At 39.7% G+C, this 21,939-nt stretch overlaps 1 protein-coding gene, 1 non-coding gene and 1 pseudogene across 7 annotated transcripts; 2 read left to right on the top strand and 1 right to left on the bottom strand.

The window, feature by feature from the left end:
• Window positions 1–648: 648 nt before the first annotated feature.
• LOC146381519 (neurogenic differentiation factor 2 pseudogene) lies at window positions 649–4,485 on the bottom strand (annotated as a pseudogene). 2 transcript variants are annotated; one of them, XR_014801106.1, is made up of 2 exons: window positions 4,153–4,485; window positions 649–2,039 (listed from the first exon to the last, which is right to left on the bottom strand). The product of XR_014801106.1 is annotated as a neurogenic differentiation factor 2 pseudogene, transcript variant X1 (transcript). The 2 variants fall into 2 exon arrangements; XR_014801107.1 differs by lacking the exon at window positions 4,153–4,485 and adding an exon at window positions 3,219–4,145.
• Window positions 4,486–7,841: 3,356 nt separating this feature from the next.
• On the top strand, window positions 7,842–19,469 carry LOC146381517 (protein phosphatase 1 regulatory subunit 1B-like). 4 transcript variants are annotated; one of them, XM_084937616.1, is made up of 6 exons: window positions 7,845–7,932; window positions 8,015–8,206; window positions 14,948–15,031; window positions 15,846–15,924; window positions 18,026–18,145; window positions 18,252–19,469. In XM_084937616.1, exons 2-6 carry the CDS (start codon window positions 8,111–8,113, stop codon window positions 18,362–18,364), a joined length of 492 nt encoding a protein of 163 aa, XP_084793742.1. In that variant the 5' UTR covers window positions 7,845–7,932; window positions 8,015–8,110; the 3' UTR covers window positions 18,365–19,469. The 4 variants fall into 4 exon arrangements, with proteins under 4 accessions (XP_084793743.1, XP_084793742.1, XP_084793741.1 ...); XM_084937617.1 differs by having other exon boundaries at window positions 7,842–8,206; window positions 15,849–15,924; XM_084937615.1 differs by having other exon boundaries at window positions 7,846–8,206.
• On the top strand, window positions 17,058–17,139 carry trnal-aag (transfer RNA leucine (anticodon AAG)). The gene has a single exon. It is a non-coding gene; the product is annotated as a tRNA-Leu (tRNA).
• Window positions 19,470–21,939: the final 2,470 nt, after the last annotated feature.

The raw sequence follows: 21,939 nt of genomic DNA, 5'->3' as shown, positions 1-21,939 counted from the left end.
TCAGTTTGTGTAACAGGTTTGTTTGATTTCTATACCTGTTTATCGTAGCCTTTACTTTACAATGCGCATGCGTAGAGGCTGTTACAAGTGGTTGTTAACCTAATTAACCCCCGCCTTCAGCAGTCCAGATTTTCTAACTATCAGCTGTGTTCAAAATGTTTTTGTTCGTTGGATATTTTGGGACCTAAAAGCCAGGGTCACAGACTTCACTCCAAAATTTAATGATTTTCCTTTCTGCGTTTGATTCTAATAAGCTGTTGTCTAGCAACGTACATAAATTCTTAATTTATAAAGCAGAGATCAAGTACATATTGGCATTGAGCAGAGATAAAAGGCTTTTAGCCTACTGCTCTAATCTGTCTACTGTAAATCTTTCACTGCCCTGAGAGCGAGTGAGCTGTAGGACATGTTTATCCTGCGAAAAGCGACTTTAATGTGTTATTTACAGCCAGAATGTGTTTAGTCACGACTGCTGACCACAGGGAAAATTTGCACCCAGTTATATTAAAAAATATTACTGGGTTACAACCGTTAAGTGCTATTTTTTTATTTTATTTTCAAGGAACCTTTTTTATGAATTATTTTCATGATATATTGCAGTAACTGAATGAAAGCTCCCCTAGTGAAGAAAGAAGATTTGTTCGCTCATTTCAGACGATTAGAAAACACTTTTTTATTTTAAGTCGTTTGAGTCATAACATGTTTCATGTTGGCCTATACATTGTTTATGTCAGTTGCACTCATTCTGCATACAGGATAATACTGGACACACTTTGATATGATGTACAACAGTATAGGGATGACATCAGTAGAATACAGAAGATAATCAAAAGACTCTTTCTGCCACCTCCATCACCTCCCTTTAGAGACTCTTCTTGTTTCCCAAACAATATTAAACATTATAGGATTGTCATTAGAATGTCAATAAGCCTGGTTGGACCGTAGTATGGAATCAATTGTGGAAAAAGGCATTGAGATCCTCGTATGGGGGCGCCCTGTCGTGGTGCAAGTGTACGTCGTGGAATGGTGGAATGTTTTCTGAGTGCGCACCACCACTGCGCGTACCCGAGGGCCCAAAGGGTATGCTGTGGCTGGGTCGAGAAGTGGTCAGTCCAGAGTAGTGCACAGAGTAATGATAGTTCCTGTCAGTCTCAGAGGACTCCTGCTGCCTCCCGGAGAGTCCGCCGTTCAGGCACACGGGAGGGCTGTGCTGGCCTTCGTAGTCCGGGCTGCTGTAGTCAGGGGACGTGCCTCCAGGCGGGTACACGGCCTCGTATCCAGAGCCGTAGGAGTGGCTTCGCACGTTGAGAGCACCGGTTCCGGGCTGGTAATGAGGGCTGGAGAGGCGCGAACACCGGTACGAGTAGGGATGGACCGAGAAAGGAGAACTCGGCATGTGGAATCGGGCTCCGTCTGAACACTGTTCAGTTAGGAAGTTCCTGGTGTTGAGCTGCAGGCAGCCTGCCACCAGATTGGTGGTGGGCTGGGACAGGCCTTTGCACAACATCTGCACGTAGGTCACCACATCTGGACGCTTTCCGTTGCGTAAAATCTCCCCGAGGGCTAATATGTAATTCTTGGCCAGCCTCAGAGTCTCGATCTTGGAGAGTTTTTGGGTTTTTGAATAGCAGGGCACCACCTTGCGCAGGTTGTCCAGCGCGGAATTCAAGTCGTGCATGCGCATGCGCTCCCGAGCGTTTGCCTTTACCCGACGCATCTTGGAGCGCTCCACGCGAGCCGCCGTCATCTTACGTTTCTTTGGGCCGCGCTTCTTGGGTTTGTCCCCGCTGTTCTCATCCCCACACTCCTCTTCCTCGGCCTCCTCGTCCTCATCATCGTCGCCGGCCATCTCAGACTCAGCTCGACTGCTGCCTTCCTGTGGCTCGTCCAGCTCGTCCTCCTCGAGGTGGCAGGGCTCGTGGTCATCTTCCTTGGCTTTGCAGTCCTCGACCTCATTGTCCTCCACCCAGTCGGCTGCGAGCCTCTGGACGTCTGGCAGCACCTCGCTGAACAGACGGCTCAACATTGTGGCATGCAACCTGCAAGACAGACAAACAGCGCTTCAGCCTGGCTGTTGGGCGCCCTGCTTTTTACGCACCCACAAGCACGCATTGCAAAAAAATCTCCGGTGAGCCCTCATAGGGTCGTAGCTTATAGACGTCCCTAATCTTAAGAAAGAAACAAAAAAACAGTTATTATTCGCTAATTATTTTATAAGCAGTGAGAGTGCCCTGTGGCTTATATCACCGAGTTTTGCGTTGAACGTCAAGGCTTCTTCAGGCTGAAATCCACCAAGCAGGGTATCCCAGCTGTTCCACAGTGGGTTACATCTTTGTTTGAAAAAGAGACAACCTAGAGCTATGACAGTTTGTAAAATTATCCCATCACCTAGGGTTCAAAATTCTACTAGACAGGTTATCTATATGCCATGAAATATTGTTCAATTGCTAAAAAAAAAAACTGTCATCTTTTGTGTAAAAAAAATAAATGCATACATTTAATATTTAGTTCAATTTGAATCGATTTAGTTTCATATTGTGCTTAACTAAATTGGTCGTATAAAATTGCTCGTCACGAAAACTTAATGTTTCCACCTTTTAAAAAAAATTATAGCAAAAACATATTTATGGGAGATTCTCTTAATAAAAACTTTATAATTTAGTACTTTCTTTTTTTTTAAGAAAATCAGATGCATTTGGTTTATTCTTCAGGCATGAAGTAACAGTGTAGGCCACTGTTCGGCCTCAGCATGTGCTTCGATCTGTTCCCTCCAGCAGCACGGCGCAGACTGGCCTGCTTCAGCTGAACCCCCAAGGGGCTCACTGGGGTGCGGGTCCCTCCTCTGTCCAATAAATTACCAACTTGGAGGAATTCCATTACACGCAGGCCGCACACAGGACCAAGAGAGCAAACAGATTTTTGTTAAAATTTACATTTTTAAAATACACCTTTTTCTATTTTTTTTATCTTAATCGTGAAGACTTAAAAAAAAAAATCAGATATATGCGTTTAACTTATAATATCCAGATAGTGTAAAAATGAAATGCACCAGAACCTCAGTAAACTCTCTGCGGGTTCATGAACCCTGTTTGGCACACCTTCGCAGATCACGCAGGCCACAGATAAATCCTCATCTGAGGACTTTAGTTTGTCTGGACTTAATAAATAAATAAATAATAGATTTGTGAGCGAAAATTAGAGTATGTTGTCATACTGACCTTGACTGTTTAATTCTATCAATACCTTTCTTTTCCGTCAGAGATCCCAGCCCGATCAAAGCTCTTTTTAAGTTACACAAATCTAGCTTTTAATTAAATTTCTCCTCATAATCTTTTTTTCTTTTTTCTGAAACCAACTTAGTCAAAATGTAAATCCTCTCCGAATTCATGTCACCACATTCACCGACGACACGGGTTAAATAGACAAGTTCTGTGCTAAAATTAAATTTAAAGATATTATAAAAGCTGCCACATCCACAGATCTCCTCAGATTCTCACTACCCTGAGCTCAGCTGTGCGTTTGGTGTCCAAGGGCGTATTTTTTATCTAATCTTGTAAGCACAATGTAATTAATGCCTACCAATACCTTGTCAATTAGCCTATGTATCTCTGTGGAGAATACTACCCCCACAGTGCTCTGACGTGAATCATGCAAGAGCACACACAAACACACACACAGACACACACACACACACACACACACACACACACACACACACACACACGCATGCTGCTCATTTTCTAAGACAATAAAATGCAAATTATGAATGCCAAAAGTGACAAGTAGAACCTATCTCTTGAGGGTCAGTGTGGATTTATTTAAACGAAATCTATGAAAAACAGAATGATCGATGTCCTCCGGTAATAAAAACATTAATATATATATATATATATATATAACAAAAATTAAAAAGCCTTAAAAAAAAGATTACAAGCCTAATCTGATCATATCGCTTGCGATAAAATTATCAAAAAGAGCGAGGAAAACTGCACCCTTCTTCCAAAACAGGTTTCAAGCATTACATTATCTCAATCTGGCATCGAAACCCAAATTACCCTCCCTTAACCGTGGATGTAAGAGACATCAGCACAAAGACAAAAACAAATCTGGATCATTATCTGATAGTCTACTGACTAGAATTGTGCAACCTACCTCCGTGGTGGAGCTCAGTGACGGGGCAAAGCGGGTTTGTTTACACCATCTCTCTCCGGGTGGGCATCACATCCACACGCCCTGCACGGATGCTTGTGCGAGCGAGGCGCTGCGTTCTGCTCTCACACCTCTCTCTCCTCTCCTGCCACCCTGCTCTGTCTGCTGCTGCTATCCTCAGCCCAAACGCGAGGAGGGAGCCGTGTGGCACCTCAGAGGCAGGACTGGGTGGGTTACATACCAGCTCTGATGCCAGGCCCATATGGCTGGCACGTCATTGGCAAGAGCCATCACATGAGAGCCGGTGATTGACATGCGGCCGCATTCACAGAGACTGGCTTCCCCTGGGGGAGAGGGACTCGCCATCTGTCACTGAGCTGAAAGAGAAAATGGAATAAGGAGAGGATGGCACAAAAAAAAAAAAAAAAAGAAACGTAGGATTCAGGCTGCTTCTCTTAACCTCCATCTTTGGGGAAAATTGGGTTAATCTCGTATAGAAGATGTAGGAAAATCCCCTTATAGCATTAATTGTAATATACATGTAATAGCATTCATATAGTTGGCTACGCCACAACAAATATCCCCATCGCGGAGATCTAAAATGAGCTAACTGTGTAGGATAAGAAAATCATGATGATGGAAATCATCCACATATGGGAACATTTTGGAAGTATTTCAGTGAAACAGTATATTGGCCCAAAGAAACAAACAGCAACTGAACTCATCCCCGATTCCATCAACAGAAACTTGAGCAAACCAGCGTGTCCACACCCCACACAAAGGTCTGGGATGAGTAAGTTGCCGTTCATACAGATCAGAGTCAGAGTGCAATTGCCTAAACGAATCAGTTGAACTGAGCTTAGCAAGGCGTCTTGGTTTGGGTTGCCAGGACTGGCACAGGTGCCAGCGGCCGGACTGACGCCAAAGGTGGCGAAGGCACAGATTGCAGAGAGGGGCCAGAAGATGGGGCAAGGCAAGAGGTAGAGAGAAGCAACTAAAAACGAAAGGCGGGGTGGGTGGTGGGGAGGCTTATCAGCATCAGCATCATCATCATCATCATGCTATTGAGCCTCACTCGACTGACCGCTGTGTAATTTGTGCATTCTCAATGGAAAAACCAAAGTGCCTGACAGACAAGTATTTTTATTTTTTATTGTTTCACACATTTAAATCTCTGATAAAAGTCATACACGGGTGAATGGAGGTTAATGAGAGATATTATGTGCCATTTCAGGAGTCCTTTAGGTTCATAACAAAAGCTCAAACCCAATAAGAAGAATTTCATGCTATTTTTCTTTCACTATTAAATGCCAAACATACACTTACATCAAATGGACATTTAAATAATGAAGACACATCATGCATATCATCATATCATTACATTATCCTACAGGCAAAAGGAGAGTTCGAGATTCTCGGTTTTAGGAGTCACCAAAGGCGTCATGTCACAGCTCAGATTAAAAGTAAGAACTAAATGAACAAATAAATGCATTTTCCCCTCTGCTATGATTGAAAAGGTTTAAAACCTGGAGAAGAGTATTGTATAGTATTGTTTATTTTATATCTGCCTTGAGTTGTTATATTTAAAGAGGAAAATGAAGAGATTAGGAGAAGCTTTAAAGTTAATTTGGCCTCATATGTCCTGAACTGCCAAGCCTTTGGTTTTATCAATCTTATAAACATCTATATTTTACGGCTCGGTTCACATATCACTGAAATTCTCAGTGACTACTCTTTCCACAGTTATGTGTGGGTGACACCTGCTGGAAATAGAAAGCAAATACACGACGTCCTCGGTAAAATAAAATAAAATTAACGCATTTTCAGCTTTTCCAAAAGAGGATGGAACGACGTTTTTAATTTAGAGTGTGTTGTAAATAAACACAGCCAAATAATTACCTTCTTCAGCAGAAGTAAAGACATCAGTCTTCTGTGGATATTTGCATCATGTTTGATTGCTTTGAGGTTTTGTGAAATATATTAAAATATTCATATTTTTAAATATTGCAAATAAATATTTTTGTTATTTCAATACTTTGAACTATAAATGTAAAAATGTAAATATTGCTGTGTGCAAATGTCAGTCATAAGAAATTAGAAATGGCTGCTTTTTCTTAGCAGTTTGTCGCCACCTTCTGGTGGTTTCAGGAACTACACAGTGCCACACAGGAACGCTCACATATATGATCTGTAGTGGATTCTACTTTACATTTATAATAACACAATAATCTTATAAATATTTCACCTTCAGCTCTGCTCATTTTTGTGCTGTGTCTTGAGTTTGGACTATCATATATTTACTTGCATTCAAACCTCCCCTCAGTGAAGTGATTTCTTTACTTTTGGCCATAAGATGGTGCTGACTTGTCACCCCAGTGTTGCTTGGTGTCACGTGTTGTTGAAAGTGCTCGCAAACATACATTATGTTTTCAAGGACGACAGACGAACTGAAACGGAGCTGAGCCACAGATGGGCTCTTCCAAGGTGGCGAGCTCTTTTATCTGCAGACCTCGCGCAGCAGGCCTGAGTTTGCTGTCATTAGCAACTCTTCCTGAATCTGGCAGATGTCCAGAGCTTTTCTCAAGTCCAGTACTTCAGTAGAGCGTGAACCCTTGGGCTTGTGGCAAGTGGGATCAAGCATGGGGCCCTCTGCTTACAGGGGCATCTGGCTCGTTTTCCAATATACACACAATATACACCACAAGGAGAAAGCCTTTAGAAAAGTTTGTTTTTCAATCTCCTTTTGGTTATATTTAGTCACCAAATGTATCCTGTTATTTGAGTTTTAGGAAAACATAATGATTTGGGTGAAAGTTTTCCTTTTTCCACTTCTTTACGAATTGCATGACACATGAAAAATAGGACACTTCCGCCTGAAATAGCCTACATGCTCGGGGGGATCCCACGTACAAATAAATGACAGTTCGTGACAGCTTGGCCGCTGATTGTGTTGCGCGCTGACAAATGCATTTGTCCTCTCTTGCCCTGCCTCTCCTCTCCTCGAACTTATGCCGAAGCACACACTCCAACACACTTCCTGCACTGCCAGCTCTCTAAGAAGAAAAGCTGTTGTCATGGCAACTGAGTGCCTCGCATATATTCGCTGTGCATATGGTAAAGCCAAGGTGGGCACCGGCGAAAGCAGAGGTTAATATTTTTGCCTCTGGAAGGGGGGAGCGATTAGATCTTTATTTATTTATATTTCCAGTTTGTTGCTCGTCCTCAAAGTGAGCATGCAAATTTGCACACACAACGTCAGTGCAATAAAAATACGACCTTAAGTGCCTACCTAAAATTAATTAATTCGTTAATTAATTAAAATTAAAAAATCTATTTCTTCCCAACCAGGATTCAGCACATTTTTGCTAAGATAGCAGTGAGTGGCATCTTCTTACTATCTTAATATTCGTTTCTTTTAGTTCACTATGACTCGATGCTGACTTTAGTTGTTTATCAGTTTGTGAAATTCTTTGAAGTTGTGTAACATCCTCGTCATCTCTGCTTTTTTTTTTTTTTTTTTTTTCAATTTCCCCTTCATTCGCGTAGATTTCTTTATCGGGCAACTTCAAAATGCAAACTTCAAAAGTTTCCGGCTCCAGTAAAGGCAACAAAACCTTCACTGCTCTTCTTTCCTCCTCACGCATTAAGGTCAGCGGACAAAGTGTGAGAGGAAGGGGAGGGGAGACTGGCGGGGAGGCGGGGAAGAGGAGCTGATCGCTGCTGTTAAACAGAGACCAGAGGATCGCCGGGACAGAGAGAGATGCCGCTGTTTACTCACTGACGGCGAGTTTTTGTCAAGTATAAACACTTTACTGCAGTTTTTCCACAGGCGGTTCCACTGAAGCTGACCTCGTCTGGACTCTAGGTTTGTGCGCTCGGCTGCGGAGGTGACAGGCGGGACTCGTTGCTGCTGCTGCTGCTGCTGCTGCTGCTGGTGCTGTTCCCCGCAGAGACGGAGGTGATGGACCGAGAGGCAGACGCGGATGCGAGGAGGAAGATCCAATTTTCCGTGCCTTCCTCCGTGCCCACCCAGCTGGACCCGCGACAGGTGGAGATGGTGAGATCTGAGGGAGTGTGGCTGTAGCCTACACGGATGATGACAGTGGTTGTGGAGATGGAGTGAGTGTGTGGAAGGATTGTTAAGCTCAGACTGGGTAACTGCATCTGTACATTTTAAAAGTAAATATCTAAGACATGCTCGCCTGCAGTTCCATCATTAATGCTTCTTCAGGGGCATCAGTGCTTAACACGGAGGCGACAGACTGCTCTAGCAAGACTTTGCAAAACTGTGTTTTGATGTTTGTATGTTACTCTGTGGGCAGCAGGGTATGGGCAGTGCTGGAATTAAGCAGAGCTCTGCAGCTACAGATTTGTTTTGGAGTCCTTAAAGTTGATGAGATATCTTTGCCCTTCTATCCGAATGGAGGAGGAAGAGGAGGAGGAGGAAGTGAGGGATAAAGCACCATTTGTGGCATTAAAAATTAGTTGCGCCTGAGTAATAAATCCTTTACCACACACAAGAAGCAAAATGTAGAAGGTATTACTCATACGCTCGTGGAGGTGGTGAGCATATTATGTAAAGTCAGATCCGTTATCTGTTGCTTATGCTGAATCATCCCAAAGCGAGCGCTGGTCAATGCAAACAGTGCAGGACAGGGTGAAGAGGGAAGGTATTATGCTGTACAGTATGAGCAGAGATGTGCATATGTTATTGGTGGTGTTAATGACAAGAGCCCATAAAGGTCACAAAGTTGCCAATGAGGTAATATTTGGACACAAAAAGCAGCAAATGACAGGCTTATCCATTCCTTCTGCAGGAGATGTTCATCTCTTCAGTTGCTCCCTTAAGGGAAGTTTCACTGGAGACCAGGTGCAGAGTAAGAAATGTTCTTTTTTTTCCAAGTAGGAGATTTGGAAAATTTCAAATGGCATCTGTTTGGAAAGCTTGTTTCAGCCTAACAAATCAATAAGTTCTGGGCAGATATTTTCTGCTGCATCTGCTGTTTACAGCCGACTCTTGGTCTCTGGGTTTTCTGTTTGCTTGATTCATACCCTGTCCAGTACAGAAGGGATCATTTATTTGCTTTTCTAAGCAAGCCCATGCATTTTAACCCACTGATTAGGATGGCACAATTCTGAGTGATATTTTAACTTAAATACAGTCTGATGCTAATTAGTTGCTATACTCTACCTGATAGACTTGTTCACTTCTTCACTCGTTTTGTCTATAAGATGCTCTGGCAGTTTTATCAGCTCAGATCTTAGTAAGATTATGGCAATCTTCCTCCACTGATTAAATAAGACTGCAAGAAGCCAGAGACATTATATATCAGGAGGACCCTGAAGAAGCACATTTCCTCCAAAGTAGGAGCTACATAAGGTTACAGGGCTTCATTTTTTGTGTTTCTGAAGCCATCACGTCACCAAAGTGACCATAAGTCTGCTGGAACAGTGTGCACAAAATAATAATCCTCAGGCATCTGTTGATGAAAATAAGAGGGATGGGATCAAACTAAGGAAGTCCTGCAATGTACAAGAGATACAAGGAAACAGTCTGAGGAGATAAATATTCACCTGCAAAAAGAGCTTTGTGATCCATAGTTTTGGAAAACTGTATCATAATCTTCGAATTTCTTCTTTCTAACTGACCAAAAATGCCCTGTGGTCATATCATGTGGAATGAGACTTGTAGGAATGCTTAAAACCACAACTCTCATCGATAACTTAACCCAACATGTAGCAAGTCCTTCTGGGAATGGGTTCCTAGCTCGAAAGACCTTGATAGCACCTCATCGGCTGAATTTCTTGATCACTTTTTAAAAAGCTAAACTAGAAATGACCATCTTCGGCATCAGTGTACACACACATAAAAGGAAGTGATTCCAAATTCATACATACAGTAAAAGTGGCACAACAACAAGTAGAAAAAAAGGAGATTCAAATCCTGTGAGGCCAGACCTCAGCAATGACTTATATTCAGCAAATTTCCTCTGTAAGGAAGTCTTGTACCCTGGCAGCGATCCTAGTAATGACTCAGGCAGTTATTTTGGCAGTTTTTTTTAAGGTCCCATGAGTGAAAGAGGAGAGAGTAATAACTTTAAATCCAATAGTTCTCAGCACATAAAAATTGCAAGAGCATAATAAGCATAATTTTAATGCTTAAAAATAAATTGTGCTTACTTTGATTTTAAAAGCGTTTTGATTATAAGTTACACCTGAGCTACACATGCACAAAGTCACATGATATTTTGGCATCATTAACAGCTCTTCCAGTGTGCCAACAGAGCACATCAGAGCATGCACACCATGCTAATTCATGTTATGGACAATATCAGCTTGCTTACCTAAATCTTTCTACTATAACAAGTAGATGAGCTGCCACCAAACAGTCTTGAGCCTCTACTGTATGCATGTGTGAGTGCAACAGCATGACTAGTTAATACGATCTGTCTTGTAATACTTCTGTTTCCATCCAGTGGTGGAATTTGCTTCAAAAAACAAGTGGAGAGCTGCAGGAGCAGTGCTGAAGTGTATTTTTTCTTTTCTGTCCTTGAAATTTCGGTTTACTGAGGTTTTAGGTTCCAAGAAGGTTGTTTTCACTTTTGATAGCCACCTTCTCTTACTGTCTTGTGAGGTCTCATCAAGACTTTCTTGTCCTTTTGTGGTCCTTGAGAAATGCCGCCCGTCGATAGCGACTGAAACATCTAGAATAAATCAAAATAAAGGCAGGAATAAACGGAACACATTGAGCTGGAAAGGGAAAAACGGCAGAAGAAAAGAGACAAAGATAGCTGACAGAAGCCGAACAAGACACGCAAAAGGAGGAAAATCATCAGCCAAGGAGACGACTGATTAAAAAGAAAGAGATTAGCTGTGGATGACTGAGGAATGAATCAAGGTCGAGGACAGCTATTGCCAAGAGCACAAATAAAAAGCTCTAAAGTCTAATAGGGTCTTATTCTTACAAACCCAGCATACGCACCCCTGTTAATCATTAATGCTATTTACAGAGTGGGCTGATGGCTTAATATTGGTCTTAATATTGGTAAATCTTCAGACCTAGATGAAGTGACTGTTGCTGACAAAGGGAGGTGGTAGCAGGAGAATAAAATAAACAAGACAGTTCCAGTCTTCCAATGGGAAGTTTCTATTTTCAAGTGCATTAATTATGTTTCCTTTAATTTGTGTGGGTGCAGCTCCTGTTCTCCACTATCCAGGCCAACGCTACACCAAGATTACACCATTTAAAGTGTATTTACAAAGAAAGAAAGAAAACAGGTCAAAAGTCCGAATTCATGAGTCGTGTTGTGGTCAAATCAAGTTCTGCAAAGGATTATTCCCTGAAAAGTGTTTTGTGTACACAGTTTTATACTTTTATTGCATGCATTTAATCATTAAGCACATAAGTTATTTTTGCGTAAAAGGCTTTTTAGGTCACTACCCCCCACCCAGTGTTGTCATTGTTCATTTAAACATCCAGTATGACGCATTGGAGTTGAATGTTATGCAACTAAAGGTCATCTGACCTACAAAAAAATGGGGTGTGGGATTAATGATTTACTACGTGACCACTAAACTTAGAACCCATGCTGCTGCTTAAATTTGCCTTTCTAGACGTGTCTGTGTTTTGATGGTAGCTGCAACATAAAAAGAGCTATTTTGCATGGCTTCTTATAACCCCAAAGCATCTATCAACGAGTTCCAGTAACATTTAAAACACATTACATTTCTAAGTGGACTGAAAAATATGATCAATAAGTTGACCTTTTCTGGATATTGATAAGTACAGAGTAAAGAGTTAGCTATTAAAAGGAAATGTTAGACATAATTTATTTAGAGAGGTTTCTGTTATGTTTTAAACAATAGCCCAAACTTCTTTAAAGAACTCTCCTTCTGCTTTTTGTTTTCCAAATTTTTGTCAGACCCCTCACTCAGTTTTGTGTGTTGCTATCTTTATTGTCCCTCTATCAGTATCCTAATCCTCAGCCTTAACCCTATGCTATCAGAACATGTCAGAGGGACTTTGTCCCCTGAAAAATCTCCTCAGAAGTCTCAAAAAGCAATCAGGGGATAAAAGATAAATATCATAAAACCAACAGCTGATGGCAAAAACAAACTTTACATTTTTTAGGGTTAAGGTTACTTCTTATCATCAATGATAACATGATAACTTAGACCTCACTGGTTTAAGACATTATTGGACCAATAAAATGCATTTTCAAAAAACGCTTTGGGTAATACAGTTTTTAAAAACCTGAAGAACAGAATATCACCTAAATAATAAGGTCCATATTATAAAATACAATATTAAAATTATTTATTATTCTAAAATAACAAACACAATAAGCCCAGCATGTGAGGAGGAACTATGAAACATTAATTTGTTTCCAGTGAAATCAAACGTCCACTGCAGCCACACTGAGCAATCAGTGGTATTTACAGGAATTTCAGACATGCACAACAAGGATCTGATGAAAATAAAATATGTTCCCTGCAGGTGCTTGACCTTCCGGCTACAGTGTTAACAAAACATAGGCCACCATGTCTGAAGAGGCTCTCAGACAAGTGCTCAAAATGTGGTTTGGTCCTTTGGCCCCACATGCCTTTTTTCCCCTCCTGAGTGCTGTGTGCACATGTTTTATGTGTTTATTGGATTGCCACACTCATATTTTCATGTTAACACATCTTTAACCTCTAATAGGATGCTCCCCCCAAAAAGGGGCTGCATATTTAATTCTAGTGTGTGACTCATGAATATGGATGAATGCAGTGCACAAAGGGAAGCAGAAGCTGTGAGAGTTACTCCAGAGTGAAAGCTGCCCACACATTTCAATGCCTACACTCTTCGCTGTGATTGGCTTGGCAGCCACTTGTATCTCATAACAATGTTATCACCATCACACATCACAAAATAGAGCCGGCGATGAGTATAGTGTGTGTTTTCCATAAATAACAAGTTATAAAAATAATGGTGAGAAAATGTAATCAATCTAATAAAAGTAAAAATTCTATGAAAGGACACAATAAGGATCCTAACAGTGTTATATTATTGGATTTTTGCTGTTTCTATAAAATAAATTCTTAATTGTGCCTACTTTATTTAGTGTGGAGCAAATTGATTCATTGATTTGTAAATATGGTATTTTTAGTCAGTAATTTATTTTACCCAGTTGTTATGTATTTTGCTTTTGGAACTTTGAAACCTGGAAATGACCTTAACAACTCTTCTTTAAAATCTTAATCTGAAAACTATCCAGAAATAGTGCGTGAAAAAGTACATTATTTCACTTTGAAATGTTATGGGAAAGTAAAATATAAACTGAAGGTCCAAGAATACAAGAGCATTACTAATACAATGTATTCACGTGTCACAGGAGGTGACGAATACAGCAAAATTTTGCCCCGTGGCCTCAAATTGCATCTTTTTGAACCGAATTAAAAGTTAGAGAGTTCGTTTACAAGTCATATTACTGACAGGCTTAGTTTTGCAATGCCCAACTATCAGAGGAATGTGACAGGTCGGGATATGCTGTAGATAAACACTCATCGGACACTTGCTAGTACTGAGTTGGGCCCTCTTATACCTTCAGAACTGCCTTCATTTTTTGTTGAATAGACCTTACAAGGTGCTGGAAAACACATGTGGTCATAAAGGGACAGACACAGTCAGCAACAACACAGAGGCGGTGGTGTTTGAACAATACTCAGTTGGTACTAAGGTGCCCAAAGTGTGCCAAGACAATATTCCCACACCATTACACTCCAGCAGTGTCATGACTGCTGTGGCAGGTAGGAAGTGGGCCCAAATGCAGGACTCAAACACAAAAAGGTAAACTTAGAAAAGAAAAAATGTTGCTGCTGCTAAAATTAAGACTGACCAGATCAGGCTACATTTTTCCAAACTTCTGTTGTCCAATTTTGTTGAGCCTGTGCAAACTGTAGCCTCAGTTTCCTGCTCTTAGCTGACAGGAGTGGCACCTGGTGTGGTCTGCTGCTGCAGCCGATCTGCTTCGAGGTTCAACATGTTCTTCTTCTGCTCTTCAATGCTGCCTTGGTTGTAGCAAGTTTTCATTTGAGTTACTGCTGCATTCCTTTCAGCTCAAAGCAGTCTGACTATTCGCTCTGACCTCTGACATTAACAAGGCATATTTTCTTTTCATATTCTCTGTAAACTCTAGTTAAACTTAACTCTAGTTACTTAAATCATCTTTCTTCAAGAAACGTAAAGAAAGGCTTGAACTTTATTTACGTATGTTTTTATGCATAAATGCACTGTCATGTGATTGGCTGATTAAATATTTGCATTAACTAGCAGTTGAACAGGTGTGCCTAACAATTTGGCAGTTGGGTGTATATTTAATGTTTTGTGTGTTTTGTGGTTACTTTGACTCTCCCTGCTTCACACATAAAAGACAAGGAGATGAAGAAGTACCGGCTGCTTTGTATGATGGAGACATACTGTAAACATGTTACAAAAGAACTGTGATTTCATCCAAGCAATAGGAACTTGTAGCAGAAAAGGAAATAAATTTAAATAATCCTTATTTAGATTTATTTATAATTTAAATAATCCTTCTGCCTTCTATCATAAAACGTAATCCTCATTCACAAACAAGCTGGACACTCTCTTGAATGTTGTTGCATAATGATATGCATTTATTTTTTAATGCATCTAACTTTCAAAGAACAAGTCCTCTGCATACATGCCATATACCACAGTTTAGAATAAATGAATGCTGATTATTGAAGCAGTGAAGCCCTAAAGAAAAAAACCTCTTGTATCTCTCTCTTTCTGCAGATTCGTCGCCGGAGGCCGACACCTGCCACGCTGTTCAGATTGACGGACCCACCATCACCAGAAGAAGACAGCAGCCCACATCAGGTAGATATGCATGTGAATTATACAAGTTAAAGATCCAGTAGTAAAAGGTTTGAATCAAATTTCAGCGATACAGTGGTCATAAGTTCCAAAAGACCACAGTACAATGCAATCATGAAATAATTGGAAAGGTGGTGTTTCGACTTTCTATGTGCATTTTGAATGTCTCTTTAGTTTTTTTTTTTGTTATCATTAAGCCCACATTTTGCTATTTAAGTCAAAGTTTCAGGTTATTATATCAAAATTTCCAGATAGGTATTTCAAACATTTCACTTCCTAACTCAAACGTCTGAGAAAAGAATTAGAGACTGAAAAAATAACTTTAATTTCCAAGTTATTAAATTGAAATAATAACTTGAAATTTTGACTTATTGATGATGAAAAATATTTTTTTTCTGTTTTGAAACCAGCTTCTACATTTTCAAGCTGTTTCTAAAACAGCTGCAGAAAAGCTTTCATAGGAAATGTCAAATTCGATTATTTACATTATGTACATTACAGTGACAACTAATTCTGCATCTTCACTTAATAACGCAACAAATATGTGAATAAGTGATGACGTTTTTATTTATGTTTTACTCCATAATTACCTGTTACAAGTATGAAAGTGCTTTTACATTTTGTTTTATCTTTTCATTGACTTTTGCTGACAAACCTGCACATTGTGCATTACTGCCTTTCTGCTCTAATCCTTGCAACTGGAAAGGAGCGATTATTAGATTTCTTATATTGTATCATTTGTTTGAGGCAACAATAAGACAAAAAAGTGTTGCGTACACTTTTAGCTGTAAACCCTGGTTCGCATTTTTTATTTCAGCAGTGGGTTCTTGGGGAAAATGGAGCTTTGAAAGCCAAACTGGTTCACATGTCAACCTACCAGCCGCCATCTCTTAAAGGTAAATGAACCCTGACTCAAATCATTTTGTGTGTGTTTTTCCCTTGTACCCACACACTGGTTTTTCTTGTTTATATAACAAATGACACCAAATGAAAGAATTTGGGAGACCTAATTCTGCTGTGGCAACCACCATGTGGTCTCTGTCTGTCTGGACTACGCACATATCCAAAAACCACAATGAGAGTGTGTGTGTGTGTGTGTGTGTCATGTAAGATTAGGAGCAGTGGCAGCTGTGAGTCTGTTCTGGATCATCCTGGATTATAGAATGGCTGCACAGCTGTAACACAGTCTCACCCACTCGCTGGCACATGCACACACACTATCAGATGCAACCAGAGTCACACAGACTTAAATACACACACAAAAAACAACTCGGTTGTTATAAATATACAACATACGTTTTTATGCGTCTTCTATTTTGTTGGAAATTGTGGCTTTGGCACCTGCAGTCATGACAGTTGCCACTCATAATATTAACTGGGTTTTGCTCGTTTTATTTGAGTGATGTTTAGCATTTATAATTTTATATAACAAAAAATGTTTCCTTTCATAAGACATGCATGTATATTTTAAAATTGAAAATCCACATTAAAAAAATGTAATAAAATTTTAAGATTGATTTTTACTTTATTTTAATAGCTCAACAGCTTCATGAGTTTGTTATATTCTCATTGCTTCATAGAACATTATTTATCTTTACCTTGGCTATAAGTTGTTGTCTCTATATGCAGATGACATAGTCCTTTCCTGTGGATATTGATCATTAGATAAATGACCAGACAAGTGATTAGAAACCTAACTCCAAAATGATTATACTAACCCGTATAAAAAAAATTAAAAAAAAATCTGACATGTGCAGAAAATAGTTGAAATGACCTAATTCAGTGATGCTGAGTTTAAATAATAAATCTTTTTTGTCACCTTTTTTCACATTTGGTCCATTTGTGCTAATTGTATCTCTGCTTCTCCAAAATATTTTGCAAATTTTCATATGTTTCTTTTAACAAGACATAATAGCCATTTGGCATGCATGCACTAGGACACATTATAGGTTCTGTTTCGAGCTGTCAATGAATAACCTCTACTCATACTCTACTTATAACACATTGCACCCAGTGGTCAGACAGCAACGGTAGTGTGGCCGAGCGGTCTAAGGCGCTGGATTAAGGCTCCAGTCTCTTCGGGGGCGTGGGTTCGAATCCCACCGCTGCCAAAGCACATTTTCCGGAATTTCTCATTCAAGGGTTATTCTATTTTCTCATACATTCGCAATAAAGGGCTATTCTATTGCTATCTAAAGAACATTTCAAAGAATCGATTAGGATCCTTTTCATGATTCTTATTAAAAGAAAAAGCATAGACACAAACAACTCAAGTGCGTCCTTTGGCATATCCGAATCTCTTACTAAGTCATTAAACTCTGGCTTAGTGAATAACTGGAGGACAAATGAACTACTGGATAATGGATCTTCAAAGTCTGAATCTGCATCTGGAGACAAAACATCATCAGATCTTCTTCCTCATCAACTAACCCAATAAAAATCAGAGAGGGTATTTCATTTAAACATGGTACAGGTCTTATTGTAGATGGGAGGTTAGGGCAACTGATAGATGATTTAGTTTTGGAAGTTCATCCAGAAATATTATCTAAACAGTGGTAGTCATCAAAATGACTCTGTGACTCCCTATATACCATTGGAATACCAAAAACCCAGCCTCTTCCCCTTAGTAGAATTACAACACACACCCTGCTCAACTAAATGAGGTCCACATGGCTGGTTCTGTTCACCCAGTTTCATACTATAATAAGCAAAAGATCCTGTAATAGCGGTAATAGAGCAAAGGGGATATTATTTGTTAAGTCAATCAATCAAAGCCAAAATTAGTAAAGAGCAAGTGTTGGATTTCACACGCATTGTACACAGTTGATGTGTAACATTACAACTCTAGATATACAAATCCAAACACAATAATCTCTTTTATCAACCTATTCTTTGTCCTCTAGAGGACAATGGACAGATGATTGGAAAATTTGGTATTTTTGTTAGTAAAATGTTTGCAGTGCAACTTCATTCATCATAACTGATTTGTATTTTCAGCTGTCCAGAAGATGGCACAGGCCCATTTGTCCTCACTTGACATGAAGTCTGTAGACACAGAGTCCTCTTCAGGGGAAGAAGAGGAGCAACATGATGAGGAAAGGCAGCAGAAAGCCTCAGGTGGGTAAGCTAGGATAGGCTTTCCCATTTTTGGATTTTTGCTGGCAACTATACCAAGTATGGACACTTACACTTTGGAAATTTCTTTTCATGTTGGATCTAAAAGAAGAAAGCAAGGCACAGAGGGATCAGCGTGGTCTCCTGGACAGTCTGACAGAAGGTCATCGCAACAAAGACAAAGAGGATGCCAAAGAAAGAGAGGAAGGAAATGCAGAATGACAAATGAAGAGAGCCCTGATCGAGACAGTTTTATGATGAATCAATATGCATAGCACATGTGTGTGCCGTACATATGCGTGTATGGATATGTGTATGAGTGTGTATTAATTGGGTCTGTGGGTTTGTGGAAACATACAGTGTAAAAGAGGAATGTGGAGAAAAAAGAGAAACACAACAGAGATTATATGATGAAGGTCAGAATATCATTGAGCTGACAGAGGAAATCTTTAGCTGGAGACTTGTGAAGGAAACTGTGTCTCCGTCAGCCAAAGAAACGAGGGCTAAATTCCAATCAGCCAAGGACGCTGCACAAGAAATATAAGAATAGCTAAGAACTCTCATATTTTCACAAAGCATTCATTAGTGTTTTGTTTTTGTTTTGTTTTATTCACTTTGAAGGTCTGGGAATACTGTGAGACATCTGAGTTTGAAGAATTAGAATTTAAATAGCCTTTGTTGACATCATGTAAAAGGGGCATGAGCTGAAGTGACACCGGTGCTAAATTTACAGTTCATGTCCGATTAGAAGCAAAAGAAGTACATAAAAAAATCAAATGCCAAATGTCACAGTGGGTAATGAAGATACATCTGCAGCTAACGTGTGTGTTGTACAAATGCACAAGATTATATTTTGTATGTAGTATCAGTGCAGACAGTAACAGACTGCAGTGCGATGACCATAGCCAGTTTCAACTGGAATTTAGCTCAGAAACTGTGACACTGCTTTCAAAGTTATGTCCATCTCTGAAGTTTGCTTTCCTCAGTCTTTCAGACATTTGTCTGCAAGGTCAAGAAATCAAAAGACGGAGGATTACAGACGAATTCAGCGCAGTCACAGTAGACCAGATTATATCCTAACAGATTAATCCAACTAATCACGATAATGCAGCAAACTGTTTCAGGCTAGATATTTTAAACTGGGTTTTTTTTTTTTTTTTGTAACATGGAGATTAGCGGACATGATATGTTTGGTATGCCACACATGTTAGCTTGATACTGAAATAAAATCTACCTGATTTTCAGAAACATCACATATGAAGGTTCATTCATGACGCTGTACATAAACACTGTTTCGTGCCGGTTGATAATAAATCATTTATGAGGCTGTTGGTGTTTGTGTATTTGTATGCCTAATGCTTCAAACATTTCTTTTCCTTGAAAGACATATTTCATTTGATTTTTATTCAAACCAAACCATGTCACCATATTTAGGTCATATGTAGCTTAAGCTCAAACATTTTTTTAATGTTTGTGGGATTTAACCAAGAATATTTGTGTTCTTTATCAGTACACACTCACCTGCCAGTTTATTGCGTCCACCTGCTCAACTGCTTATTAATGCAAATATCTGACTAGCCAATCACAATGCAGTAACTAAATACATTTAGGCATGTAGACATAATCGTGAAGACCTGCTGAAGTTCAAACTGAGCATCAGAATGAGGAGGAAAGATGGTTGATTATAAGTGAATCTGGATATTTCATAAACTGCTGATCTACTGGAACTGTCCCATGCAACCATCTCAAGAGGATACAGTCATGGTCTGAAAAAGAGAAAATATTCACTGACCTGCAGCTCTGGGTGAAAATGCCTTGTTGTTGTCAAACAAAGTTTATAGAAGAACATCTCTGAGTGCACAACAGGTTAAAATTTGAATCAGATGGTTTACAGCAGCAGAAGACCACACCTGTGCTGTTACTGTCGGCTAAGAACAAGAAACTGAGGCAAAAATTTGCTCACCATGGAAAAATGCTGTCTGATCTGATGAGTACTGATTTTTCAGAATTTAGTGTAAACAAGCCTGTATCCAACCTGTTGATGGTTCAGGCTGGTGTGGTGGTGTAATAGTATGGGTAATATTTCTTGCCACACTTCAGGCCACTTTAGTATCAATGAATCCTTGTTTAAAGCCAGAGCCTACCTCAATAATGTTTTTGACTATATCCATCCTTTTCTGTGTACCCACAGTGTACCCATCATCTGGCTCCTTTCAGTAGGATAACGTGTCATGTCACAAAGCTGAAATATTCCAAGTCTGGTTTGTTGACATGACAATGAGTTTCCTGTACTAAAATAATCTCGACAGTCACCAGATGTGGGAGGAAAAGTGGTACCGACTACACAGAGCCCCAGTAGTAGAAGAGAGCGTGTAAACCCAGAATGAAAAGCTTTTGCTTGCAATTTTTTGCCCCTAATAAATATGTGCTACAATTAAATTGCTTGAATAAATTAGTTGGGTGAATGAACTTTGATTCCTCAAACGTTCGTCACTTACAAACAAGCTGAAGGAAGCCAGCTCTTTCAAAACAGATGTGACCGGACCATAACTAATGGGTTAAGAATGGTTTGGCTATTAGCAGTTGTTAAAAACAACTTAACTCCAGGAAACTCAAGGTCCTTAATTCCAGGAACAGCCAAAAAGTGAAGCAGTGGGAGCTTGTGTTCTCATCTATATCGAGTGCAGTCTCAACCAAAAGCTTAGCACTACGCTTTACTGTATGTTGGACCACCAATTCTTAACTGTGAGGTATTTTAAGGAAGCCACCGCGTTTCATGCTGATAAAATGACACTTCTTATGAATTAAAAGAAAAGAAAAGGTTGTAGGTAGTCAGTTATATCTTCTAATCGCCAAGGTATCATTTATTAAACTTCAAATAGTTCTAATTAAAAACCATGGGGCAGCATTACAGCGCAGCAGATCCCTGCATAATATTTCAAAAGTGGATAAATGTACTAAAATGTGCATATTTGTCCCTTTTTGATTTATATGCTTTTAACTTTTGACACATTCTGGTTTGTCTTTATTATTCAGTGGTGGAGAGTAATTCTAATTTCTGCTTTATTGTCTAGCATTTTTCACTCTATAGTCAACAAGAGCAAATTCAATAACATTGTGAACATGGGCAGTCTGATTGCAAGTCAGTAGCAACACGGTATGACAAAAGTTAGTGAGTCCTAAGAGGTATAAAAGTGGAGAGACATCCTCAGTGACGCACCTTTTTTATAGTGAGTATAACTTCCTACCATCAGGACAAATGTATGGGGTTCCACCTCTGCAAACTTCTTGTGCCAGAAGTTTTTTATGCTTTGCAGTGTAATTGTTGAATAAATCCAGGTGTAACGTCGAGAGTGTCATTTGCACATAGCTGTGCTTTGATTCTGGGTGATGTTTCAGGCCCATCTTGTTAATATCTGTGATGTTTGTAACTGTGACATCTTTATTGTTGTGGTTCTGTTTATCTGAAAGCTGCCCAAAGGGGCAAATTGAATTTCTGGATTATAAATGTTACTGCTACTATATGGCATCACTAACATTTGTGTTGTGATAACATTTAAAACAAGGGTATCAAACTTAAGGCCGGGGCCCAGAACTTTGGACTTTTAAGTGTATTTTCATAAAATTAATTACTATTATTAGTTGCTCTCAACTAAGGTACCTCTAATTTAGTGTTTCATAAACACAAATAAGTTTGGACACTTATTTTGTTGCTGATAGTGACAATGTGACGCAAACAACAGAATTTGCTGAGAAACAAGGGTTGAAGATGGAGATTTCAAACTGTCAAACTGTGC

The sequence above is a fragment of the Perissodus microlepis genome, chromosome 8 (assembly GCF_051167445.1).
Source record: "Perissodus microlepis isolate ML-2025 ecotype Zambia chromosome 8, ASM5116744v1, whole genome shotgun sequence".
Taxonomy (NCBI): domain Eukaryota; kingdom Metazoa; phylum Chordata; class Actinopteri; order Cichliformes; family Cichlidae; genus Perissodus; species Perissodus microlepis.
Note: the sequence above shows the minus strand (reverse complement) of the source record. Positions and strands in the feature narration are given on the sequence as shown.

Coding starts and splice junctions, on each gene's coding strand:
- LOC146381517 (XM_084937616.1), top strand. CDS start 8,111: ATGGACCGAGAGGCAGACGCGGATGCGAGGAGGAAGATCCAATTTTCC. Junction 15,032..15,845: donor AAGACAGCAGCCCACATCAG/GTAGATATGCAT, acceptor TTTTTATTTCAG/CAGTGGGTTCTTGGGGAAAA. Junction 15,925..18,025: donor CCAGCCGCCATCTCTTAAAG/GTAAATGAACCC, acceptor TTGTATTTTCAG/CTGTCCAGAAGATGGCACAG.